The following is a 27975-nucleotide window of genomic DNA, read 5'->3' on the forward strand; positions in this document are numbered from 1 at the left end:
GTAAGAGAGACTGAAAAGAGAATGGAGAGACTAGAGAAACAAGAGAAAAGACAAAGAGTGAGAGAAGCTGAGAAGGTTTGGTTTCGAATTTCAAACTTCAAAGAGACAAAAAGGCTTGAGTGGTTCCGAGTTTTGAAGAAAGTCTGGCAGTGGCCGACTGGCATAGTTTCGAAGAGAGTGAGACTGGCAGTCTGGCAAAGTGGCAATCTGGCACTCTAGCAGATTGTCGAACTTTCAATTGGTTCAAAGAGAGGCTGAAATTGAAAGTCTCTTAGACTGTTGAACCTTTTTGAAAAAAAAAATATATATATATATATATATATATATATATATTAATCGGTTCAATTAACCACCGATTTTTTAAATGGCTAATAGAAACCGAACCGACCAGTTCGGTTAATCGATTTTTTTGTTCAGTTTCGGTCGGTTTTTTTGGTCGATTCAGTTTTTCGTTCTTTTTTTCTTTTTTTGCTCACCCCTAATTTGAACTTTGTCTTGGAGTTTGGCGTCGGTATTGTAGGGAGGTCGAACTGTCGAAGGTTACTGACTTACCATTGCTCTCAAATGTTGATACAATTCTTTGCCAAATGGAAGTAGAAACATATATTTAGTTGGATTTTTGAAATATATATTCACTCTCTTACCAAACGTTAGCGAACCTGAACCGGAGCTCATATTTGTATAAATTCGACATATCATTAGGGAGAAAGGATTAACTAGAGACAAAAACATACACACCCAGCTGAACTATTTATCATGGTTGAACACACCAGTGTTCAGCCAGGTGTATATGATTTTGTCTCCAGTTCATCTGGACTGATTATTAGGCTGTTTTTGGTTACAATGCAAATTTATTTGCATTAATTTGCATTAGTATAATGCATGAAAGTGTAAATGTAAACATGCAAATTCTTATTTAATTTTGTTTTGGATTTTACTTTATTCTGCTTCATGTCTTGATTTATTTCATGTGTATTACAATCAAACAAAAGAAGTTAAAAATTTGAAAAAAATAGGTCAAAATTTACACTCAAATCATTTGCAGTGTCATGGTTTTGCAATAGTGCAAATTTATTTGCATTGCAACTAAACACATACCTATTCTCAAATACAGCCTAAATTTCTTGTTGAAGGACAACGGTCACTGGATGGATGTTCATAAAAAAAAAACCAAATCGATGAAACTGAATAAAAAATTATGATTAATTAAATCGGTCGGTGAAGCTATTGGTTTGATTTTGATTATCCAATATGAAAAAACTAGCAATTAATATAGTATATATACTACCTATATGCTATAAATAAATATATATTCATTATATATAAACATATAATATATCACTTATTATTTATAATATAATAATGTAATTCTAATATTTATATTATTAAAAAACTAAAAAAATTAAAAAAACCAATTTAGCTAAAAACCAAACCAATCAACCAGATAATCGATTGGTTTCAAACTTTCAATTGATTGTTTTACAAAAAACCGATCATATCAGTTCGATTTGAAAAATAGAACCATGGTTCGGAAGCCTATTCGAATATTTGGCACTAAGCCTTGACTTTGAGAGTATTATGAGTAAAAGCAGTGTTTTCAACCCGTCATTGACCTAGTCAGTTGAATTGTTCAAACCGTCACCCGACTAGGATTTTGGGTCTACTTATGTTAAAACCTGTCATTTAGTTCAGAAACTATTGACTTGGTAAAAAATCAACCGACTTGAGCGGTTCAACCATCGACCTGTTTGACCCAATCACCGAGTCACAGGTTGCACACTCAGTGCTCGATTGGGGTGATCTTTGAGTAACTTTTCAAGATCTATCTATGCACCCCAATGATCCATTAGTGCTTGCCCCGCTATTTTTGTAAAAAAAAAACATTTTTTGACATCAAATTACAATTTTTAATATTTTTTATAAATAAAAAATTGAATTAAAAAACATAAATTAAATATAAACTAATATTATATATACTTTTTAAATATATAGATGCTGATGTGGCAAAAATAGTTCGACCTCTAGGTTGATTTTTAAAGAAAAAATTCTCGATCAGTACCTTGTAATTTGGCTTGAGTGGCAATTTTGTTTCCGAACTTTAAAATTCGACAATTCAATACTTGAACTTTCAAAATGTGACAATCTATTACTTATCGTTAACCAGTCGTTAAGTGGCATGTGAAAAAGACACAAATGCTCTTCAAATGTCATCTAATTTTCTTATCAACCATCGGCTGATTAATCTTCAATTCATCCATATGAAGTTCATTACGAACCAGATAAAGTAAATAATAAGAGAGAAAAATAGTACAAGTTTATTTTTCTTTTAATTGGGTGCTGACATGAATCACATGAGCAGATTGAGAGACGAGTTGAGGGATTCAAACTGAAGAACGAAGGTTCGAATAGAAGAAAGAGAGTTGAGATATATCGAGAGCAATGACGAAGATTTGAGACTCTCGAAACTCAGCCAGATTACGGCCCTGGCTTCCTCGGCAACTTTCTTGGGAGAACAAGCCTGACACCGCGTTTTGCTAAAACCCGTGTCGTCTCAGCTTTGATACTTGATGTGACGCTTGGTAAGTCAAGTGGTTTAAAAAACAAGTGAATAGAAACTAAAGATAGTAATGTACATGTAACTGTAGAAGTGGGGTCACCTATGAATTGTGATAATAGCGGTAATGGAGCAGAGATCGGAATAGGTTTCGGTGACCTATCGGCTGTCGACTTGGAGCTGAAGCCGTTGGGGTCCATTAAACCGAGGAGGCATTTTATGGTGTCAAGCATTTCGTTATAGCATTGCTATTAGAAAAGGACCAAGGAATAACATATAATAGGAAAACGAGTGTTGTTTTCGGGAAGCTATGAAAGATGGGTTGGCATTCGCAAAGAGAAGGGCTGGCAACCAAGGTAGGCGTGTTAGGAGGAGGTTAATTAATCAGTTATTTTCATGAGACTAAAAAATGGAGAGTATTTATATAACTTACCAAAAGGTTTATCTGGCCGGGTTTTTGTGCACCAGGCATTTGATAGAAGAGTTTGGAGGACCCTCTATCATTCTATGCAAGAAGGGTTTTGGTGTTTGTGACAGAGAGCTTAGGCTCTATTTCATGTTATTGAGGAAGAAGACAATGAATAATGTGTTTTATTTTCAAGGATAATTTTGATATTTTCAAAAGTTTTAAACCACACATGATGACATGAGGTCACGTGATATACATAACTGATAGTCTATTAATAGTAGGTACTAGATTGTCGCATTTCGAAAGTTTAGGTATTGGATTATCACATTTTAAAGTTTCGAGACCAAATTGTCACTCAAACCAAAGTATAGGGTATTGATCAGGAATTTTCTCATTTTTAAAACATGAGTAAAACTAGAGGTATAAAACGTCGTGGCCTGTAAGCCATCCCAGGCCGTGCCTCCCTCCCTTGGGATCTTTTGGGGGGTTGGCCCGGCATAGCTAATGGCCTGAGCCTATGTGGGCCCATGCCTTGAGCCAAGCTGGGTTGTGAACCGAGCTAAAGATATTTATTTAAAAAAATTAAAAAAACATAAAATTTTAATTTTATATGAATTTTGATATATAAAATTTCTTATATATACAATAATTAAATAAAAAAGTATAATAAATTTAAAAAATTTTATTTATTTTATTAATATATTATATACTATATATTATTATATAATTTATATATAAAATATATATGGGCCATGTCAGCCCATAGGCCACGGGTGACACGACACAACAGTGTAGGCCATGCTGGTCCAACACACTGACCTGAAACCCCAAGCCCGGCACAACCCATCGATCCATAAAATCATGCCGGGCTGTGGCACTGCCTTTGAGCCATCGTGCCGGGCCGTGCCGCCCACGGTTCGATTTACACCTATATTGGCAGTGAGCCTTCAGTATGGGAGTACTACGAGTAAAACTGTAGACTATGGGAACTGAGTGAGCAAAATGCTCATTTTTTCTTTCCCGTCCATATAAAAGCGCAACATAAATGGAGGTCTTAATGTCTGTAGACTGTTTTTTTTTTTTTTTAAATTTTTTCCCTCTCTTTTCAAAAACGTCGCGCGACGAGATAGAAAGAGAGAAGAAGGAGACGAACAAGAAGCAGAAAACCCAAATCCTTCCCTGTAAGCCTCAAATTTCAGTTTAAAAAATGCCTCGAGAAATCATCACTTTGCAAGTCGGACAATGTGGGAATCAGATCGGAATGGAGTTCTGGAAGCAGCTGTGCCTCGAACACGGCATCAGCAAAGAAGGGATTCTCGAAGATTTCGCTACTCAGGTTGTTTTCCCTTTCTTTGATCTTCACTGGCTACATGTCCTTTCCGAAATTTTTTATTTTTCTTCTGATTCCACGTTCTTGCTTGCTTTATTGTGGCTTATTTCAGTGTAATTAATAGGTCGACTGTTAGATCAGCAACAGGAGACTTATTTTCTGAAAAAAATTGATGTCACAGAATTGTTTGATGTTGTTGTTGTTAAATTTCTTGGCTTGAGTTAATTCTACTCCTTTATGTTGTGTTTTGCTTATATTGTTTCAAAGCTAATTATTAGGTTGAATTGTTAGATTGACCTCTGAACTTCTAGTATCGTAGAAATGTTCTACCATAGAAAGTCATTTCTTCTGAATCTTCTGTTGAGATTCTCTCTTATTTGATGTTTTATCCTTCTCATTTTAGTCTAATCGACCAGTTAAATTGTTAAGGCACTTTTTGATCGTGTGATCTCCTGAAATGCAAAGTATTTAGATTATTTTTTCTCCTTCTGAAAAGTCTTGCTAGTCACTGAACTTTTCTGCATTGTACAGAAAAAAGAATTTTCTGTACTAGCGGTGCTAACGAAACTAATCTGATTAGTTATACACACTATTATCAGCTTTCAGGAAACTCAAGTATATATGCAGATTATAGATTAAAAATGAGTTTTGGAGTTCTGACTGGATGGTATAGAAACATGCTCCTGCATGATATTGTAGTACACAATAAGTTGCAATCTTATACAGAAATGCCTTATATGAATAGTATCACTCATTCAACCCTATTGTTCACTTAGGCTTGTGTGCATTTGGTCCATTGGAGAAATTTTGATGCATTTTATTTCTTTTATAATTTTAAATGAAGCTTTCATGAATACTTTTACTTCTCTACTGTTTATGTATGCCACTCTTCGACTTTGTGTTCAGCTTTATGTGTAGGTCATTAGGCAAAATTTACTTTGGCTTATTTACCCATTGTGGAATGTTACAGGGTGGTGACAGGAAAGATGTGTTTTTCTATCAAGCTGATGATCAACACTACATACCAAGAGCTCTGCTGATGGATTTAGAGCCTAGAGTCATCAATGGGATTCAAAACAGTGAATACCGGAATCTCTACAATCATGAGAATATATTTGTCTCAGATCATGGAGGTGGTGCTGGAAATAATTGGGCGAGTGGATATCACCAGGTTTGTTATATAGTGCTTACTTTTGTCTTTCCTGTCTTTCTTTTTCCTTTTTGTTAGTTTCAATTCATGGTAAGTACTGCTGCACTGGAAAGCTTAATGGAGTTTGCATGGTTATTGACAGAAATTAGATTGTCATATGCTTAAAAGCTTATCATGTACAGTATGTTCCACCGAGTATTGATTTGTTGGCAAAGAATAATCATCAAGGATATTTGTTCATGCATTTGATGAATTTATATTTGATAAAATTCAGATGTAGTGTCCGTACAATTTCAGATAATAATAATAAGAAGAAGAAGGAGAAGAAGAAGAAGAAAAGAGAAGAGGAGAGAAACTGTTTTAGTCGAACTAGAGAGGAAAAATCTCTTCTCTAGTCGGCCAAACTTTATTTATATCTTTCTAAACAAAACAAAATTACTCTTATGCCCTCACTTAAGTGAGAGACACATCAGCTAACATAAGATCTACTCATAATTACATTTAACATATAGCTTAATGTATAAAGCCTATACTAGCCTTCTACAGCCGACTCTAACACTCCCCCTTAAGTTGGTGAATATATGTTATATAGTCCCAGCTTGTTACATATGTAGTCCACTCTTCCCCAACTCAACCCTTTGGTAAACAGATCTGCCCATTGATTTCCTGTGTTCACATATGTTGTACTTATCACTCCATTGAGCACCTTCTCACGTACAAAATGGCAATCAACTTCTATATGCTTCGTTCTTTTATGAAACATTGGATTAGAGGAGATATGAATTGCAGATTGATTATTGCAATATAGCTTTATAGGAGTGTCAATTGAGTACCCCGTTTTCTCTAGGAGATGCTTTCAACCACACTAGCTCACATGTTGTGTGTGCCATGGCTCTATATTCAGCCTCTACACTACTTCTTGCTACCACTGTCTGCTCCTTACTCTTCCATGTCACTAAGTTGCCATTAAGATGAGTGCAATACCCTGTAGTGGACCTTTTGTTAGATATGGAACCGGTCCAATCAACATCCATATATCCCTCTATCTCAAGACTTCCTCCATTCTTATATAACAAACCATGACCCGGAGCTCCCTTCTAGTACCGCACAAACCTTAGAACCGCCTCCCAATGTGGAATTTGAGGATTCTGCATAAAATGACTCACTACACTAACTGCAAATGAGATATTGGGTTGAGTGATTGTTAAGTAATTTAGCTTACCTACCAACCTTCTGTACCTTCCAGGATCTTCAAACTCCTCACTTGCATCACTACTCAACTTAACATTCGGTTCTATGGGTGTTCAGTTGGTTTGTCCCCTAACAACCTTGTTTCCTCTAGCAGATCAAGGACATATTTCCTCTGGCATAGATTAATACCATTCTTGGACCTCGCTACTTCTATCCCTAGGAAGTATCTTAATTTGCCAAGATCCTTTGTCTGGGAATGATCACGCAAGTAAGTCTTCAACCTGCTAATCCCTGGTCTATCACTGCCAGTGATAACAATATCATCTACATATACCACCAATAGGATCTTCCCAACACTGGACTCATGGCTGAATACTTTAATGGTCAACCTGACACTATTTCATGCCAAACTTCTTCACCACTTCACTGAATCTACCAAACCTTGCACGAGGAGATTGTTCACCCTCCCCCTGAGCAACAAACCTTGGTGGTTACTCCATGTACACTTCCTCAAGGAGATCACCATGTAAGATGGCGTTCTTGATGTCAAGTTGAAACAAGGGCCAATCATACATAGCAACAAGAGAGATCAGAACACGAACGAAACCAATTTTGGCAACAGGGGAAGAGGTGTCTGTGTAACCGATACCATACAACTGCGAATAACCTTTGGCAACTAACTGAGTTTTCAACCGTTCAACATTCCCATCAAGCAAATATTTAATAGTGTATACCCACTTACAGCCTATAACATGCTTACCAGGTGGAAGAGTGGTGGGGTCGCACGTATGAATACGAGTCAAGGCTGAGAATTCTTCCTCCATTGCTTGGTGCTACCTTGGAGAAGTGAGAGCTTCTTGGAAATCCTTTGGAACAGAGACAGAGGATAACATAGAAACAAATTGGCGATGGGGTGCTGAAAGATGAGATACAGAAACATAATTGGAAATGGGGTGAAGAGTGCAATTGCGTTTACCTTTCCGCAAAGCAATGGGAAGATCAATGTTAGAAATAGGGGGTGGGGCTAGGGTGGGAACAATTGTCGGATCTATCGACGGTGACGAAGCTGGAGGAGGAGCCGATACCTGACGATGCATATACACTTGTCGGATGGGTGGTCGTTTAACAGGAAGTTGCATTGGAGGCAAAGACTTGGTCACAATTGGGATAAGAGGAATTGGGTTCTCAATAGGAACTGGAAGAGGAGGTGATAGTGATGGAAGAGAAGAAACACCTGACCCAGAGAAAAAAGGAACAAACTCAAAGAATGTAACATCGGAATAGACAAAAGAATGCCAGGAACTGGGGTTATAACACTTATACCCTTTTGAGTCTTGGAATAGTCAAGGAAGATACACTTAGTGGATCAAGCATCTAATTTGTCCATTCCACGCCCAAGATTATAAACAAAAAACACCCCCCCCCCAAAAAACTCTGGGAGTAAGAGGAAAAGGTGATAAAGTAGGAAACAAGACGGAGAATGGAGATTGACCTTCAAGGGTAGACATGGGCATGCGGTTAATAAGGAAGTAAGATGTAAGCATTAGCATCACTCCAGAAGTGTTTGGGAACATTCATATGATGTAAGAGGGATTGAGCAGTTTCCAAAAGGTGACGGTTCTTTCTCTTAGCCACCCCATTTTGTTAAGGGGTGTAGGTATACGAGGTTTGATGGATAATGCCATGTTGTTCCAAATATTCTTGAAATGGTGTGTAAAATTACTCGCGACCATTATCAAAATGAAGAATTTTAATGTGTATACCAAATTGATTGTGAATCTCAGCATAAAATTTTTGGAAGATAGAAAACAATTCACTCATTTTTTTCATAAGGTAAAGCCATGTCATCCTTGAATAATCATCAACAAAAATTACAAAGTACTTGTAACCATTATAAGACACTATTTTGGTTGGATCCCAGATGTCCGAATGGACTAAAGAAAAAGGACTTGACATATGACTATCAACTCTAGGATTAAAGGGAACACGATGATGTTTCCCAAACTGACATGACTCACAATTCAAAGTAGAAAGATGACTCAATGATGGAACAAGTAACTAAAGAGCTTTAAGAGACGGATGGCCAAGTCTGCAATGCCATTGAAGAGGAGAAAGAGATGTCTGAAGGGTTGTTGTCGAACCAACTCCATCAATGTAATACAATCCATTAGCTTCATGCCCTCCACCAATCTTCATCCCTGTCTTGAGATCTTGAAATACACAAGAAGGGTAAAAAGTGATAGAGCAATTAAAAGATTTAGTCAATTTACTAATAGTCACTGGGTTAAAGGGAAACTTAGGAACATATAAAATTGAGGATAGGGATAATGAGTTTGTGTCAACATTACCAATACCACATATAGAAATGTAGAACCATTGGCAAGAGTAACAGATTGTGATGTGGATGATTGAGAAAGGGATGAAAACACACTTGGTGTCTCAGTCATATGATCGGAGGCTTTAGAATCTATAATCCAATAGGAGGGTTTGGATGCCAGACGAGCCATACCTAAGCGTGCAAGGGTAGCCGTGTTCTATTAAGACTTACCCTGAATGAACCGCTCATACTCATCCTGTGGAACACTCAACATTTCTTTTCTGGAGGCATCTGTAGATGTAAAGGGTATCTGATTAGTTTGTTGAGATTCCTGTCTCGAACCACCACCATTTACGGTTGCATGATTTGCCTAGGTTGAAGGTGGGCATGTAGATTATAGCAGAAGTTGATAGTATGCTCCTCCATACCACAATGTGTACACCTCCTCTAACCATTATTAAGTCCTCCGCCACGGGCTCCCCCTGAGTCTTGACCTCCAACATGATCACCACCACGATTGTACATGACACCACCACCACCACGACCATACATGGGTCTACCACCACTACCATGGCCAATTGACCTTCTCGAATTCCTCCTCCACCTCCACAGCCTCCCCCTCTTGTTACCGCAAATGCAGACCTATCTGATATAGTGGAGTTCTCCGTGGGTCCAACCAAGATCCTTTGGAGATGAGCAAATACTTCTTCAAGAGAGGGAAGAGCAGATCCACCTAGTATTTGTGCCCTTACTGGTTCATATTCAGACTGCAACCCTACTAAGAACCTGGTCACATCCAACTGCTCTCTTTGTTGCTGCTGAATTTTGATATCAGGTGTAACAGGGTGATACACATTCAACTCATTTTGCATATTTCTCATACTTGCATAATAGTCTTCAAGACTCTGATTCCCTTGTTGCAAATTGAAATATTCTTGGTACAATTGGTAAACCCTAGTAGTGTTGTCTTGTCCAGAATAAAGCTTTCTTGCATGATCCCAGATCTCCTTGGTTGTATCTAAAAACATGAACTTCACACTGATTTTGGGTTCTGTACTGTTCCATAGCCATGTCATAATTTGAGCATCCTCTTGCTCCCACTCATCATATCCCTAAGAATCAGTTAGGGGTTTATCTTCCTTCACATGCTTCACTTTCTTCTTAGCTTTCAGAAAAACTTCAACTGATTTAGCCCAAGGCACATAATTCTCACCATTTAGTTTTATAGATGTCATCTGCACATTCAAATAATCAGAAGGGACCATTACACTTCCTAACATCTAGGAAATCTTCTGGAGGGAAGAGGAGATGGGAAGCAAATAATTGGTGCCGAAGAGGAGAGGCAGACGCGAGGACGAGAACCAATTTCTCCTATAGTAAAGCTGCAGCTGTAGGAGCATTGCTTGATTTTGGCTTTACGGAGCTAAAAAAGATGGAAGATAAATTGGTAGTAGTAACAGAGGCTTAGTTGGTTGAAGCAAGAAGGGACTTTCTACGCAAATGTCTGGTGGGGGGTGGGAGCTAGAGAAGTGGAGATATGGGCGAGTAGAATGTGGAGGGAGGTGGGGCGAATAAGGGTGAAGAAAATGGCAGATGACATTCTTGTTCATCTGTCCATCGAGAGTTGAAGCGGAGTGGATCTTGCGTAACGGGCTGTGGAAGATGGGGAGAAACTCTCTCTTGCTGGATTGGTGGGGTGCGAGTGCGGAGTGTTTCTATTCGAAGCCTAATTCTGATATTGATCGATCGGATTCAACTTGGATTAGGGTTTTTGGCCTTCCCTTACTCCTCTGGTGTCCAAGTGATAAAAGCCATTGGGGATGTGTGTGGGGGCTTTATTGAGACGGATGATTCTCCTTCAGAGTTAGCAACTTGTGAGTGGGCCAGAATGAAGGTTCGTAGGGGAGAGTCCATCTTGAATAAGGTGGAGATAGCCGTTGGGGAAGCTTTGTTCTTTGTCCATATGTGGCCTGGGATTCTACTGTCAATGAGTAGATGGAAGTGGGGAGATCGGGAGACTGAGAAGTCCCAAAAAGAGGGGAGAGTGGATTAGGAGCTCTCAAAAACTTTTGTTCTTGAGGATGTTGGCGGAAATCTTTAGCCCCCAAAACACCTTAGTGATGTTCAACCCGACTTCCAATCACCGATGATTTTTTCGGCATTTGGTGGAGGTGAGGAAGGAGACAAAACCAGTACTAATCTGAGTCGTCCAATCTTGGATGTCTTGGAGGGTCAGGATGAGCCCTCTAGGAATAATCTCGAGGGTAGCGTTCAAAATTCAAACAATGGGATGAATGGGAGGAGTTTGGGTATTGATGAGTTAAAAAATCTAGTTAAACAATGTTTGGTGGAGATGCACGTGGCACCCATGGAGGAAAACTTGCCGAAGAGTTGTAGGGAGAATCGGCAGATACCAGTCCTCGAGCCTTGTTTGGTTCAGGAGAATTTATTAAGGGGTCAGAAGTCCCCACCGAACCAACGAACCCTGGCAAGTTTTTCTTCATAGGTGTTTAGAAGTGGACATGGGCCCAAAGCACTAAGTGAACCCAGGGCCCTCTTCCGTAGAATAGAAATGAACCCAGTAGTCTGAGCCAAAAGGGACCTGATTGGTCCAGCCAGCCTCCAAAGAAAATCGGGAATGTTGGTGATGAGCATGCTCGTAAGCAGGTCTCTCTGTTGGTGGTTTCGAGTGGTAGTTTCTGTGAACAGATTGTTCCTCTTCAACCTCCTAGCCCTTTGTGTTCATTAGTTTCACCTTCTATGGAGGAAACAAGGTTGGAGGTGCACCATCTTGCTTTGGCACGGGTTGAAGAGAGTCTGGTTGAAGATGCTCCTATTGCTGTGGTAGATACCAATGAACAGTTCGAAGATAGGGGGGAGGATCCTGATCAGCTTAGTTCACAAGATTGGGGGGGGGGGGAGAAGAAAAATCGACTTGCGAGAGACAATTGGAAGTCCAGTTCAGTTGAGAAATAGCATAGGAAAGACACCTAATTCGACGATCCAGGGAGGTAAGTCTTTAATATTTCTGCCTCCTCTTCTTGGGTCTCCTCGAAACTCTTGGGGTTGGGTAATTTCTTAGGAGTTTCAATGGAGGGGATGGAGGATGAAGCAATTAAATTTTTGGAGGGGGTCGAACAAAGAATCCTTATGGAGAGAGGGAAACTAGTGGCAAAAAATAGAGGAACAAATTCAAAGAGGAGTAGAGAGATGATGGGGCTGACTTGGGGCCTAAATGATAAGGCAGGTAGTAGTGAGGGGACATCGAGGGGAGCAAAAAAAGATTAAGTTTGAGGGTTGTTTCTGTTCTGCTCTTGTTGTGTTTCTCATGGATTTAAAAAATTTATCTTGGAATGTAAGAGGTTTGGGCTTGGGGAGAAGAAGATTAGTGGTGTGTGCATCTTTGAAGAGGTCTAGTTCGAAGATTATTCTGCTTCAAGAAACTAAACTGGAGTGCTTGGATGTTGCTACTGTTAGAAGTATTTGGGGGGAGGGAGAGGTCAGATGGAAATCAAAATTGGCAGTGGGTAGTGCAGGGGGTTTGTTGAGTCTTTGGGATCCTTCTTTCTGCAGTTTAATCTCTTCTCACATTGGGAACTTTTCAGTTTCCTTAGTACTGAAATTATCTGATGGAAATATCTGTCAAGTCACAAATGTTTATGGTCCTACAGATAGGAATCTTTGGGAGGAATTGGTTGGGGCGAGGGGTAACCTAACTTATCCCTGGGTTATTGGAGGCAACTTTAATGTTACCTTGTCTGCTGAAGAAAAAATACTAGATGTAGGAGGTCAAGAGCGATGCATCAGTTTGCTGATTTTATTAACAGATTTGAGTTGATGGACTTCCCTCTTCAGGGTAGTCGATTTACTTGGACCAATAATCAAGACAACCCCACTCTAGTGAGATTGGATAGGTTCTTGGTCTCTTTAAATTGGGAGGAGTTATTTCCTGATATTGAACAGATTGCCCTCCCTAGGCCAGTCTTAGATCATATTCCGATCTAGTTGGTTTGTGGCTATAGAAGAAAAAGCAGAGTTCCGTTCAAGTTTGAGAATGCCTGGCTTGAAGATGATAAGCTTATCCCCTTGTTGAAGACTCTTTGGAGAGACTTTCAGGTGGAGGGCACTTGCTCTTTCATTTTGGCAAAAAAACTTGGTGTAATTAAAGAGAGGTTAAAAATCTGGAAGATGGAGAATAACTTGAATTCAAAAACAGAAAAGAGAGCATTATTGAGGAAATTGATTCAGCAGAAGAGGTAGGTCTTTTATCAGAGGAAAGCAGGTGGAAGAGATCCTAGGCAAAAATTAATTATGATAAACTGGCTGTGAAAGAAGAAATCAAATGGAGGCAAAGAGCTAAGGTGGTTTGGTTGAAAGAGGGGGACAAAAACACTCATTTTTTTTTTCATAAAATAGAAAATGCCAGAGCAAGAGCTTCTTCAATCAGTAAGCTGGAGTGGGAAGGAAGAATGGGGGAATCTGATGTAGAAATGAAGGTGGTGGCAACTGATTTTTATAAAAACTTTTGCAAAGAATTTTGGACTCTTAGACCCTTTCCTGGAAACCTTCCTTTCAAGCGGTTGAGTGAAGATCAGAAATCTTTCCTGGAGAGACCCTTTATGGAGGAGGAAATCAAAGCTGCCATTATCAAGTTGGCAGATGATACATTGCCAGGGCCGGATGGTCTCGCCAATCTCTTCTATGTTAAATGCTGGGATATAGTGAAACAAGATTTATTAAATGTCTTCCAGGGTTTTATAAGATCTTGGCTAAAGTTCTAGCTGAGAGAATGAAAGGGGTGTTAGGAAGTGTTATTTCAAATAATCAAAGTGCTTTTGTCCTGGGGAGGCAGATGCTAGATTCCGTTCTTATTGCTAATGAGCTGATTCACTCAAGAAGAGTGGGTGTCCCAGGCTTGATTTGTAAACTAGACATTGAGAAGGCCTATGACCATGCTAATTGGAGTTGTATTGATTCTGTGCTAATGAATTTTGCGCAGAAATGGAGAAACTGGATCAAAGTATGTATAACCTCTCTCAAATTCTCAGTTTTGATTAATGGTCAGTCAGCGGGGTTTTTTGATAGCTCAAGGGGTCTGAGACAGGGTGATCCCCTGCCCCCCTTGCTCTTTATTTGTGTTATGGAAATTCTTACTCTGTTTTGCAAGAAGGCAGCTGATTCTGGTTGTTGGGAATGTTTTGCAATTTCCCCAGAGGGGGAAAAAGGTCAATATTCTCCAATTTGCAGACTCTTTGTGGATGCTTCTCTTGTCCAGTTGGATCTTGTCCTTGGGATCTTAACCTAGTTTGAGGCAGTCTCTAGGCTTAAAGTTAATTTGAACAAAAGTCAAATCATTCCAGTGGGTCAAGTTGCCAATTTAGATGATTGTGCTGAGGTGAGTAGAATTTGCTGATAACTGTTTCAGATGAATGCCTTGTGAAGAAAAGTAGAAGAAGCTGAAAGGTTTCAGCAGTAGAGAAGAAGAAGAGAGGAGAAGAAAAGAGAGGGGGATGTTGCCAGAATTGAATAGATTTGGCCTCCAGCCCCTCTTGATTTATATACTTAAAATAAAAGAATGAAAGATTACATGAATACCCTTAGTAGGGCGGCTACTTTAAGTAGCTGAACAGTCGCAACTTAAAATAACATAAACTAATGGGCCTAAGGCCCAATTACTTTCTAACTTAACAACTTAAAAATAAAAATAAAAGGCTGGGTCCAATAACTTAAAATCGGCCCAATATCAACAAGGTGCTGGCTTGTCAGATTGATTTCCTCCCTGTGAAATATTTGGGTTTGCCCTTGGGGGCAAATTGATTATCTTCCTCGGTTTGGGACCCAGTTATTGAAAGATTGGAGAGGAAATTAGCTTCCTGGAAGGCAAGATACCTCTCTTGTAGGGTAACTCTGATAACAAGTACCCTTTCCAATCTGCCCACTTATTTCCTATCTCTTTTCCCCATCCCAAACAAAGTAGCAAAAAGGTTGAAGCAGCTTTAGAGGAATTTTCTTTGGAGGGGTTGGGAAGATGAGAACAAAATTCACCTAGTCAATTGGGACCAAGTATGTCTTCCTAAGGCTGAAGGTGGATTAGGAATAAGGAAGTTGAGCTTTAATTCAGCCCTCCTTAGTAAGTGGATTTGGAGGTTCTCGGCTGAAAGGAATGCTTGGTGGAGATCTCTTATAGCTGGTAAATATGGGGTGGAGTGGGGCAACTGGAGATTTAGGGATTGGAAAGGTATCATGAAGAATTTCTCTATTTTCTTGGAAGGGATTTCAGTCAAGATTGGTAAAGGGGATAGAACTAAGTTTGGAAGGACCCGTGGTGCTTGGATGGCCCTCTAGCTGATTCCTTTCCTCTCCTTTTCCAGTGTGCTTCTAACCAAGATTCCTCTGTGGCTGAGAGTGCTTGTTCGTTTGGAGATTCTGTTACTTGGACCCCTCTTTTTAGGAGGAATCTATTTGACTAGGAGTTGGAAGAGATTATGGAGCTGATGGATCTTCTTCAGATGCAGAAGATAGACCCGTTCTTGGAAGACAAATGGTGCTGGAAATAGAACCTAGATGGTGAATTTTCTGTCAAATCCCTTGCCTCCAAATTGTGCAGCTTGGGTCCCACTGATTTCCCAGCTACTCAGATCTGGAATCCTACAAGTTCATCAAAATCCAATTTTCTGGTATGGACAATGGCCCTTGACAAATGCCTTTCCAGATCTAATCTTGAGAGGCGGGGCATTCAAATTTTGGATTTATATTGTGGTCTTTGTGGGTTCCTTACAGAATCTACATATCATTTGTGTCTTCACTGTCCGATCTCCTCGCAGGTGTGGAAGCACTTTCTCAAATCCATGGATATCAGTTGGGTTAGGTCTAGGTCAGTTAAGGTGCTTCTCTGCTGCTGGAAAGTAAAAGGCCTAAGTAAGAAAGGGAAATTAGTGTGGAGGACCATTCCTGCTGCAGTCTTGTGGTCCATTTGGACTGAAAGGAACAGTAGGATTTTCTGTAATACAGGTAAAAGTCCTAAAGATATAATGCAGAGAGCAGTGGGCAAGCTGATTTCTTGGGTTTCTGTTACTGAGTTCAGAAGTCTGAATTTGTCTTTTTTATTTCGGTCTCACTCCTGGTGGAGCTTGTAATTTTTATTGTTCTCAGACTGCCTTCCTGGGTCTGAGTTCTGTCTGTATGTTCTTTTGTTTTGAATAAAATTACCTTACCTTTTTCCAAAAAAAAATTTTTAATTCTCATTTGAATATGCTTTACATCTTATGTTTACGTATTTTAAGTTTAGATAATAGGTTTTTTAAAACATTTATTTTAAAATTTAAGTTTATATTTTTATTAATATTATGTTTGATATATTTTTTTTGATTTTTTTTAATTTTCTGACATTTTTTCTTGATTTTTTTAGCAGTTGTTTTGGTTTTTGTGCCTTGCTTCAAAAAGGTGCGTGCCTCGCCTTGTGCCTGAGGCGCAAATTGACCTCTGTGCCTTTTTTGCACCTTGCGCTTTTAAAACACTGGTCCGTACGATTTCAGATAATAAGAAGGAGAAGGAGAAGAAGAAGAAGAAAAGAGAAGAGGAGAGAAACTGTTCTAGTCGAACTAGAGAGGAAAAGTCTCTTCTCTAGTTGGCCAGACTTTATTTATATCTTTCTAAACAAAACAGAATTACTCTTATGCCCTCACTTAAGTGAGAGACACATCAGCTAACTTAAGATCTACTCATAATTACATTTAACATATAACTAAATGAAAAAAGCCTATACTACCCTTCTACAGCCGGCTCTAACAATATTTTGATTTATTTATTTCTTAAATATCTATAGTTTCTCATGTAAAAAGAGGAATGCAACTATTTTTTTCTTCAATCTACAAATGAGATTTAAAAAGAAGTATTAAATACAAACAATTATTATACTAAGTTTCCAATGTAGAAGGAGATTATTAGCATCTTGACATGCACAATAGGTATAAGCTATCTTGAACAATGGTATCCACCAACTTCCATTGACCTCCTTCCCAAGTCCTGGTGAAAAGGAATTAGAAAAATCCCTTTAAGAAATTAACCTTTCAGATAAAGTGTCTTTGGATTTTCTATGTCCTTCAATCATGCCTATGGTCTCTAATTTAAATGAAGAACAATATGCAAGATTCCCTTTTCGTCATTTTAAAACTCATAGACCAGTTCTACATGGTTCAGCATGAAAGCTTTCTTCAAGATTAACTTTGAGTGCATCTTTGAGCTTTGCTTCTTTAGGTACCTTTTCTATAATTTTATTCTGAAATTCGGAGACTGGCTCCTTTATACTCCTTGCTATTTAAATCCATTTTGTGCCTCTGTCCATCCCTCCCAAAACAAGCACAGGTTGATACTAGAAAGCCTATTCTGTCCATATTTCTCTATACACAGGTTCTGTTAGTTTTGCCCTTAGTTATAACTTTTTTTTTTGATAAATGAGTAAGATTTTATTAAACCAGAAAATAAGAGTTACATGCAACCCATGGAAAGGCACGAGATGCAAACTTTTCTTTAAAACTAGTTACAGAATTATAAGTACAAAAGAAATTACATAGAAGCCCAAAATAAAGTAGCCTGAAGTACCCCTTGTTTTGCAAGTGAATCAGCAATTGAGTTTGCTGATCTGCCTACCCACTGAACTCTGATTGTCATATTCCTTGTTATCCATTTAACCCTTTTGAGACGATCTCTAAAACCCCAGATCAGTGTCCTTATTTATAACTATCAATGAATATTTAATGATCATTCTCCAGTAACTGTTATTACAGATAGGTTGTGTCTCACAGGGAGTATGCATACAAACAAAACAAAGTTGTAGTTTTATCTAATCTAACCATTAGTTCCATGTGAGTGTCATATATTGGTAGTATTTCCTCATTATGGTGAAGTTACCATAACTTGTATGTTCCACTTTGTCAGTTTGTAGGAAAACATAGTCCATAGAATTTGGTACCCCCTATTCATTTCTTGGTTAATTGAACTACAAGGTGGGGGTGATCATGGGCCGGGCCTGGCCAGGTTTATCACTAATTATAAGTGCTTTAACCTAGGCCTGGGCCTGGCCTGCACCCTGGGCCTAGTTTGCAAGCCCAAGCGTGGCCCTACACAGGCCCGGGCTGGGCTTACGGGCTTTCCGGGCCTATGACATCCAATAATAAAAATTTAATTATTTAAAATTTAAATTAAATTAAATAAAATGCAATTTATGTAAAAAAATATGGCACAAGCCCAACGTAAATTGGGCTTGACTAAGCTTTGGGCCTATGCACAAAAAAAGGCATGGGCCTCATTTAATTCTTAGAGTTGCCTTGGCTTGGCTTACCTATCATTTTATAGATGAAGGCAAAGCCTCCATTCCCATTCTTGAGCAATGTGGGACTTGGAACAACACTAAGTAATGAGTGCTACCATTGAGTGTTTTTCCAAATCTCACATTGCTTAGGCAATGAGAATGAAGGCCTTGCCTAGAAGGATAATTTACATACTTAAGTTGTCTCAAGTGTTCACACGTATTGACATGTGTCAACTAATTAATATTTATTTATATGTTAAAACCTAACATTTTTATTTCTTATGTAGAATAATAAACATTCAGTATAAAATAATATATATAAATAAATAAATAAATATTAATTAGTTGTGGGCTGGGCTTAAAGTGTTGGGCCCAAGGCCAGCCCAAAATTGTTCAGGTTTGATGCAGGCCCAGGCCGGGCCAGGCTTGCACACAAAAAGCTGGGCCCATGCCCGGAAATTTGCAGGCTGGGCCAGGCCGGGCCAAGAATGATCATCCCTAGCAAGGACATTCTGATAGAAGCTTGGATACATTTATTTGGAATTCATAATTTGTTTATTTTCATGAGATGCTTTGATTATTTTTCCCATTGTTTGTTGTAGTGCTTTTTGACATGAGGATATCACATGCTTCTTTTATGGTTGAGATTATTAACTTATACTTATTGATCCTTATTCAGGGAGAGCAGGTTCAAGAGGATATAATGGACATGGTTGATAGGGAAGCTGATGGAAGTGATAGTCTTGAGGGGTTTGTTCTATGCCATTCAATAGCTGGAGGAACCGGCTCAGGTCCCCACCACCTCTTGTATCTCATATTTTATATTTTGGACCCTTGAGTCTCTATACATTGCTTGCCTTAAGTAACTTATTATCCAAAGTATACAGCTTTGTCCAAGCTCCACAGCTGAGTCATTTTCATTCTCTGTATTTACTTTTTTTTTTGTTTGAAAGAGGTTCAACTTATGAGACTGAACTTTCTGTGGTCCTTGAAAATGCTTTACCATGCATCTGTAGATTCTTATACTTCAGAGATTATCCAAGAAGTTGAAGTGGATTATCTAATTTTCCCGAAATATTTGCCAGGTGGTATCAATGCCAATTTATATAAACTTATGTAAGCCTGAGTTACATAAATCTGAATGTCAATTGGATATAATGCTCGATATAAATTTGGCTGACAATTAGAGAAGCACAGGCTTTGACTAAGAACATGAACTATTCATTCAAGTGGATTCCTAGGTCAGGCAATAGCCTTGCTGACTCGTTTGCAAGGGCAGCAGTTGTAAGATCATATATGCCTTTTAGCACTCTTCTAGCATCTGTAACATGTCATTATCTCTTTGTGTTTCTGCTCACTTTCAACCATTTGCATGTCTTCTCTGTTTGCTTGATAGAGATTCCTTTTATGGTGCACAGAACAATGTCTTATAGTCATTTGCTAAAGAGAAATCATATATTATTTTTAACCGTGGAGTTTAGGTTTCATCATATTGTGCTCACCGCTGACTTTACTGCAGGAATGGGTTCATACTTGTTGGAGACCTTGAATGATCGCTACAGTAAAAAACTTATTCAGACATACAGTGTGTTTCCTAACCAGATGGAGACAAGTGATGTAGTTGTCCAGCCATACAATTCACTTTTGACACTTAAGCGGCTTACACTGAATGCAGATTGTGTTGTTGTTCTTGACAACACTGCATTAAATAGGATTGCTGTTGAACGCTTACATCTGGCAAACCCTACCTTTGCACAAACAAATTCTTTGGTTTCGACTGTAATGTCTGCAAGCACAACCACTCTGCGTTATCCAGGATACATGAACAATGATTTGGTTGGGCTTCTTGCATCTTTAATTCCGACACCTAGATGCCATTTCCTAATGACAGGGTACACTCCACTTACTGTGGAGCGCCAGGTGTGAGTTATATCCATGCATGACATGTACTTCCCTGCTTTTTTTATAGACTGGCAAATATTATTCCACAGTGCCGAAACTACAAGCTTCATGAGGGTGTTCCTATTTTTGTTTGTTTGTATCTCCTATAGTCCTACCATGTGAAAAAAAATCCGGTTTTATTGTTTAAACATGACCTAATTAAGTATCATTGAAAGCATTAGTGCCTATATTATTCTTTAAACTGCCTAACCTAAGTTTAATCATTGTTTTTCATCTTTTATTTCTCTAAGAAGCATTAGAGGGCTTATATTCACTAATCTTCAATGTAATACTTTTATTCTTCCCTGTGGAAGCCTTTGTGAGGACTTGAAAATAGTGCCTATATTAACATTTGATATAAATTATAATTAACCTTCATTTTACTGTAGCTTAATGAAGTACTATTTTCTTATTTCCTTTCCTGTGCTCCTTTCAATTCATTTTCTTTTTGAAGTGAGGGCCCATGAGCCTCAAACCTAATATCTTGAAGCTTAATCTGTGCGTATATGAGGGGCTTCCATCTTATCCCATGTGTTAACATTTGAATAATTTCTGGTGGTAATAGGATCAATGAAAAACAATTGTAATGAGAGGGCCTTGAACTTGGTTCAGGTGAGGTTTCCCATAGTCCACAACAGTGATGTGCAAACCTGAATCCTTGCCCAAGTAAATATTGGGTTGATGCCTAGATGGTTACCTATACCACCTCTAATGTTCTATTTGTAAATCCAACTTGCTAATGGTTTGGTTAGCATTGGTTCAGTTCTAGGTCTGAAAAAGGAAGAAAGAATAGAAGAGAGGAAGAGGAAGGAAAGAGGAAGGAAAGAGGAAGAGAGTAGAGAGAACTGAAGAAAATCACCCTCTCTTAGCCGACTACCTTCTTATTTATATGTTATGTGTCTTGGTGTACAAAGACTATTATGTCCCTAATTAAGTATGGGGGGCACATAACTTGAACAAAGATAAAAAGGACAATTTAACTCTAATAACATAGCAAAAAGACCAAACTACCCTTATGATTAGTCGACTCTAACACTCCCCCTCAAGCTGGTGAGTATGTCATATAATCCTAGCTTGTTACATATTTACATATATAATCCACTTTCCCCCAACTCAACCCTTTTGTAAACAAATCTGCTCACTGATTTATTGAATTCACATGCATTGTACTTATCACTCCATTGATACCTTTTCTCTTACAAAGTGGCAGTCAATTTCTATGTGCTTCGTTCTCTTATGGAAAACTGGATTAGAAGAAATGTGGACTGCAGTTGGTTGTCACAGTACAATTTCATTCATAGGGCTGTCAATTGAGAATCCCATCTCTTGCAAAAGGTTCTTCAACCACACTAATTCACATGTAGTGTGTGCCTTGGCTTTGTATTTAGCTTCAGCACTACTCCTTGCTACTACGGTCTGTTTCTTGCTCTTCCATGTCATCAGATTTTCCCCAAGAAAGGTACAGTACCTTGTAGTGGATCTTTTGTTAGAAACTGAGCCAACCCAATCAACACCTGTGTAACCCTATATCTCGAGACTTCCTCCAATCTTGTATAACAAGCCACGACCTGTAGCTATTTTCAAATATCGAACATTTCTTAGAATTACATCCTGGCATGGAACCTAAGGATTTTGCATAAACTGGCTCACCACACTAATTGCAAATGATATATTTGACCGAGTAATAGTTAAGTAGTTAAATCCACCCACCAACTTTTTGTACTTTCCAGGATCTTCAAACTCTTCACCTACATCAATACTTAATTTGACATTTGGTTCCATGGGTGTGCCTTGGTGTACAAAGGCTATTATGTCCCTAATTAAGTATGGGACACAACTTAAACAAAGATAAAAGGGACAATTTAACTCTAATAACATAGCAAAAAGACCAAACTACCCTTATGACTGCCAACTGCCAACTCCAACACAGTTGAAGAAAATCTGTTATAGTGTAGTGTGTAGGTGGTGCATGGTACTGTGATTTCTATTGGCTTATTTTATCTTCTATGTAGTAAGAAAATTGTAGCATAAAAATACTGAACTTTCATACAAAAGCTCTCTAAGATGAGATGCATGTGCATTTTCTCTACACAGAAACGTTACGGTTCCATGGGGGGATGGTGTAAAGTCATAGACCATTTGTCTTATTGCAGATTTGGATTTACCACCCATGCTTTGCCATCCATGTCACCCTTATACATCCACCTTTTGGTTGTTGCACACATTTATTGAGTTCCTTTGATTTCTTATTGCCTATGCAGTCTAATGCTTGCCTTGACTGCATTGCATCCTATTCAATTCAATATGGCTATAGGGTACCATGTTATGCCAATGTGCTTGTTCTTATTTTTGTTGCTATACTCTGACTTGCATTGCTACACCTACTGCAATTGTTCTGATAAGTTATAATAATACCACCAATGAGAAAACAAGTCCATGCTGAACATGGGGTTTACATGGTCAAAATGAGTACAAATCTGTCGGATTTATCCATTATTCCATTTCTTGCAGAATCTTCCTTTTGCATTTCTTTCTTTCATTAGAAGCCTTCTGTGGTATTGTAATTTAGACTATTTCGTGTTTGGCAGGCTAATGTAATTCGAAAAACTACAGTACTAGATGTCATGAGAAGACTTCTGCAGGTAAGAGCTGCTAATTTGGTTGTTTTCTTTATTTCCATGCTTTATACTAGTCAAAACTAAGCCATAGAAAAATTTCCCAGGACTCTTATTGGTGGCATGCTTCTTACTTTGTTTCTTCTACAGACTAAGAATATCATGGTTTCCTCTTATGCACGAACAAAAGAAGCAAGTCAAGCAAAGTACATATCAATATTAAATATCATCCAAGGAGAAGTAGATCCTACTCAGGTGGTGTTTTTGCTCCCTTTACAATGCATTCATCTTGTAGATCAAGCTATCACTTGTTCACGTTAAGTGTGTGATGAGTTCAACCAATGTGGGCATGGCAAAGCACTTCCATTAACATCCAATGTTTCATAGAGTTGAAAAATGCTTGGGTTTTCATTATGATGTTGGATGACATGCATTTCATTGAAGTTATCTTACCATTGTCAACTAACATCAGATGATAATTTCTACACTGGGCAGCTCAACTTCTAATGTTAGATCATGCTTAATTCACTATTCATCATTTTAATTCTTTATGTGTTGAATTTGTAATAGATTTGGGATTTAGAGTTGAAAATTTAAGATACAAGTTTGATGAATAATTTGTAAACTTTTAGGCTTGTAGTTATAATCTTATTAGATGATATCTATGTGTTTCTGTATGTTGATTATGATATGTTTTCTTTGTAAAGACTACTAAATTATGCGATTCTTAATGTATAGATACTGTTAGAGTTGGTCGAGTAAGGGTAACTTAGTCTTTTCATTATAGTTTAAGTAGTGTAGTGATGTGGCAATTCTGTTTTGTTTTTTATTTCTCTTGTCCCATACTTAAGTAGGGGTATATTTGTCTTTGTACCCTTATTTTAATATAATAGAGATTATGGTCGACTAGGAGGGTTTAGACTCTCTAGTTTGACAGCCTTCTTCTTCTTCTTCTTCTTCTTCTTCTTCCTTCTTCTTCTTCTTTCTCTTTCTCTTTGAACAGGACTTATCTGTACCACTAGATACCTTATTTAGGCCTTTTATTTAGTATTATTGATGCATTTTTATGATTTATTGGGTATCTATAGTGTATCCATGCCGCCATGTGTTTCCATGCATATCTTTAGGGGTGAGCATGTTTCGGTTAAAACTGAAAAAGAGAACCAAAATTTCGGTTTCGGTTTTTTTGGGTTCAGTTTTGTCAGTCATCGGTTTGGTTTCAGTTCCTCAAATTTGGTTTCTGGAAGTTTGGTTATCACATTTAAAAGTTTGGTTTACTTAAAAAAACTGAACTTTTAAATGTGTAGTATATATAATAATATTTAAATGTTTTGTGTAATATATAATAATATTTTGTGGTAAATGATAAAATTATTTAACCAAAATAAATAGTTATGCATAAATAATGTTTGATATTTATAATTTATTTGGTTCATGAAAAACCACAATCAAATTTGGTTTTAACCAAAATAACTGAATAATAATTTTGGTTTGGTTGTTTCAGTTTTGCCAAAGTTCGGTTTTGGTTTGGTTTTTATACTAATAAGTTTGATTATTTAAATTTTGGTTTATTAAACTGAACCGAACAAACCGAATGCTCACCCCTACGTATCTTGATTTTTCATTTGATACACATGCATATACAAGGCGTATCCTTATGTGACTTTTAAAACTGCCTTTCTGATACACTTTGAGTTTCTGATACTTTGAACCTTGAGCTCAAGTCACCATTTTTGCTAGAATTGTTCCTTGGTGATTATATATAAAATAATTTGTGTTAGAATGTGCATGCCCTCTGTTTCAATTCTAATATATATATATATATATATATATATTTTTTTTTCTTTTATTGATCTATTAGTATCATTGAGGAGGGCTTTGTACATGCTTTGAGTTTTGATTAATGCAATATTTTACTCATTGCTCTCTCAAAAAAGAAGTACCGTTGCACTTCAAATTTTCTATTTGCATAAATACTATTTTTATTTATCTCTTTTCTTTGGTCTTTCTTTTAATGGCCTTATTTGATTTTCTTGATAACTAGATAATTTCAATTATTCAGCACTAGTAATACATGAGCTGTAGAATGTGTAGGGGGATAAAGCTTACTTTTTTACAGAATTCTGAAAATACGCTGTACTCTCCCTTTCAAAAAATTGGGATATGAAGGTGATGGTGTTTAGGCTGGTAATGCAATTTAGTTTTTGTCTGAATGTTTAGGAGAACTCCAAGAGGAAATAGTAGAAACAACTCCAAGTAAGCAATATAAAGAGAAACAAGGAGAAATAAAAGGGTTATCACCCAACACACAGGTCTGGATAGACTTTGCTGTATAATAATACCTCTAGCCTCAGATTTTAGTGTTACGCAAAGCAATGCCCCTTGCAGCAGATTTTTTATAATAAATTGTCATGCTATGACACAAATACCCTTGAGTGATTGTATGCCATATTGTATGACCTTTTAGCAACATTTACTGACCAAAATCCCCTCTAATTCCAGTAACTCAGATCAAAACACAAAGGATTTACCAATCAGGGAAAACACGTAAGGATTTAGTAAAAAGACTAGGCACACTTTCGGTGGTCTCTAGTAGATCATCAGCTACAGCTACCACATCAGAAGGTCCTTGAATTCTTTTGACATCGGAAGTACAACTCATCAAGGACGGAGTTATTATTTGCAGCCAGCCTTGGGGAGGTTTTTTATTGTCTTTTTCAGTTCTTATTTGTCTTTCCTTCCAAACTTCCAATGAGATAACAACTGGATTATTCCTCCTTAAAAGATAACCATGGTAGGCCATTCCATCAATGACTCATGAGCTTCTGGGCTAGAAATTTATTCCATTCCTAAAAGGAACAAGAAGAAACTCAACGGTCTGGTGCATTGAAGTTGAAATGATTCTTGTGGGTAGCTTGACCATTCCTCTAGGTTTCAGGTGCAGTGCACCTCCTGGGCCTAGACAGTTGAACATATTACAGAATGAAAAGCTTGTTTTCAGCTATTAGGTTTCATTTTTTACATATCAATCTAAAGTATGTCCTATGCAAATTTTCAAATTAACAAAGCTGAAATATTCTAACCATGCTTCTTTTATTTTGTTGTTGTGACTTGCTTTTCACTGGTAATTATGTATCATATCTTTAAATGACAACATGGTGTACCTATAGTATTGGTATTGCTATATTTTGATGCTTTACGTGTTCTTTGAACCAGGTTCATGAAAGCTTGCAGAGAATACGTGAAAGAAAGCTTGTTAATTTCATTGAGTGGGGTCCTGCAAGCATTCAGGTATCTTTTCCACTGCAAGAAAAAATTTGTACACTACATGTCAATTTATCTATGTAGTTTATATTGTATTTTATTCCTTTTGCAGGTTGCATTATCTAGAAAGTCCCCATATGTTCAAACTGCTCATAGGGTAAGAGTATACCTGATACTGTACAATTGATTTCCTCTTTCTTTCCAATATATGTATCTCTTTTGCTCGTATCCTTCCAAAACTTGAACCAGATATTAATTTCTTATATGTCCTATAAGTTCATTTTGTTCCTGTACACTGATTTTTTTTTCTGTGAGTGGGGTGGGGTGGGGGGAGGGGCAGTTGTTTTGTTGTGTTTCAGAAGAATGCTCAGATTATTTTACAGGAGTTTTTACTAACTGTACCTACCCTTTTTATTAGGTTAGTGGTCTTATGCTAGCTAGCCATACTAGTATACGGCACCTCTTCAGTAAATGTTTGAGCCAGTATGAGAAGTTGAGAAAGAAACAAGCCTTCCTTGACAACTATCGGAAGTTCCCTATGTTTGCAGTAAGTTGAATGCTGTCAAGTGTATATTTATTTGAGATTAACTGTGTTGTTTTTGTACTGAGAAATGCCTTTTGATCATTTTGTATATTCGTTTTCTTTTTAATTTGTAATTTGCTATATTAACAGTTACCAAGTATTGCAGTCAAACATAAGCTATTGCATCTTCCATTAAAACATAGTTCTAAATTTTATTTTAGTTGATGAGATTTGGTTTATTTTCTATTTTCTAAATTCTTTTCACTTCCATATGTATAATTATAATTGTTTCCAAGATGCAGGTTTCCCATTTGATTTTTGTAACTAACAATGTGCATCATGTGTTATGGTTCCATTTGGTAAAAATTTCACTTGTTTTTCATTTATCTCATATCATTCCACTGTCATATATGGATAGGATAATGATCTTTCTGAATTTGATGAATCTCGAGAAATAATAGAAAGCTTGGTTGACGAGTACAAAGCTTGTGAGTCACCTGATTATATCAAATGGGGAATAGAGGTCCGTGCATGTTGGTTCCCGATTTTCCATCCTTAATCAATTTCCAGTTGAACTTCACTGATGAGTCACATTCCATGCAGGACCCAGACCGGGCTCTAACTGGAGAAGGCAATGCTACAGGGACAGTTGATCCTAAATTAGCAGTGTAAACTATCCAAGTAAGCCATGCACTCCTGTTTCAAAGAAAACCTTTGAAGCATGGTTGGATCTTTCCTTTTGCCAAGTAAAATGAAGTTTATTTTATGAAAATTTCTTTGCAAAAGGAATTCAGAGAAGCAAGGATGTGATTAATGAGCTTGATATGGTGGAAATTCAGTGTCGAAATGGCACAACTCTGGGGCTGTAAATTTCTGTTGTGTACCACTGTATGTTTTGGGTTTGATTGTGCTTGCTTGCTTCATGCTTACTAGCATTTCTCCATTCAAGTCTTTGTATCTCTGCCAGCTGGAACTAATTTCCAGTCATTTGATCATAGACCTAAAATAGGATCAGCATGCCCACTGGATTTGTGTCCAAAGCAACAAATATTTTAAAAGTGAAGCTGAAGTTGGTCCTTTACCTTTAACATGAAGCAGAAGTAGTTACAAATATCAAGGGCCATTCTCATAACCTTGCCAGCAATTTTACTTCATGATGAGATCCACGTTTAGACGGACACCTTCATTTGATCTGGTGGGATACTGAATCCATTAGAACCGCTTTGGTAGATGAACAAGTTATCATTAGCAGCAGTTAAGAATTTCCTTCTGGGGTTGAATCAAGGATTTTCAGCTGTCAAAGTGATTCTGAGTGTATATTTTTGTTTGTTAAATAGCTTTCCTTGGAGAGTTGCTTTCCTGCGAAGACTC

General features: G+C 37.7%; 1 protein-coding gene across 1 annotated transcript; it reads left to right on the forward strand.

Moving 5' to 3' along the window:
• The first annotated feature begins 3922 nt into the window (after positions 1-3922).
• On the forward strand, positions 3923-27552 carry LOC148864531 (tubulin gamma-1 chain). Its single transcript, XM_088978642.1, has 11 exons — positions 3923-4299; positions 5264-5464; positions 18941-19052; positions 19781-20181; positions 22791-22844; positions 22968-23072; positions 26034-26108; positions 26194-26238; positions 26500-26628; positions 27023-27127; positions 27208-27552. The coding sequence occupies exons 1-11, from the start codon at positions 4171-4173 to the stop codon at positions 27274-27276; spliced, it is 1425 nt and encodes a 474-aa protein (XP_088834768.1). The 5' UTR covers positions 3923-4170; the 3' UTR covers positions 27277-27552.
• Positions 27553-27975: the final 423 nt, after the last annotated feature.

The sequence above is a fragment of the Nelumbo lutea genome, chromosome 3 (genome assembly GCF_056320005.1).
Source record: "Nelumbo lutea isolate HS-2025 chromosome 3, American lotus-T2T, whole genome shotgun sequence".
Taxonomy (NCBI): Eukaryota; Viridiplantae; Streptophyta; class Magnoliopsida; order Proteales; family Nelumbonaceae; genus Nelumbo; species Nelumbo lutea.

What these genes read in the sequence shown, in the direction of transcription:
- LOC148864531 (XM_088978642.1), top strand. Translation starts at nt 4,171, where the DNA reads ATGCCTCGAGAAATCATCACTTTGCAAGTCGGACAATGTGGGAATCAG. An exon ending in GGGCGAGTGGATATCACCAG is followed by an intron (nt 5,465 to 18,940) that starts GTTTGTTATATA and finishes ATCCTTATTCAG; the next exon opens with GGAGAGCAGGTTCAAGAGGA. An exon ending in GGGGTCCTGCAAGCATTCAG is followed by an intron (nt 26,109 to 26,193) that starts GTATCTTTTCCA and finishes TTCCTTTTGCAG; the next exon opens with GTTGCATTATCTAGAAAGTC.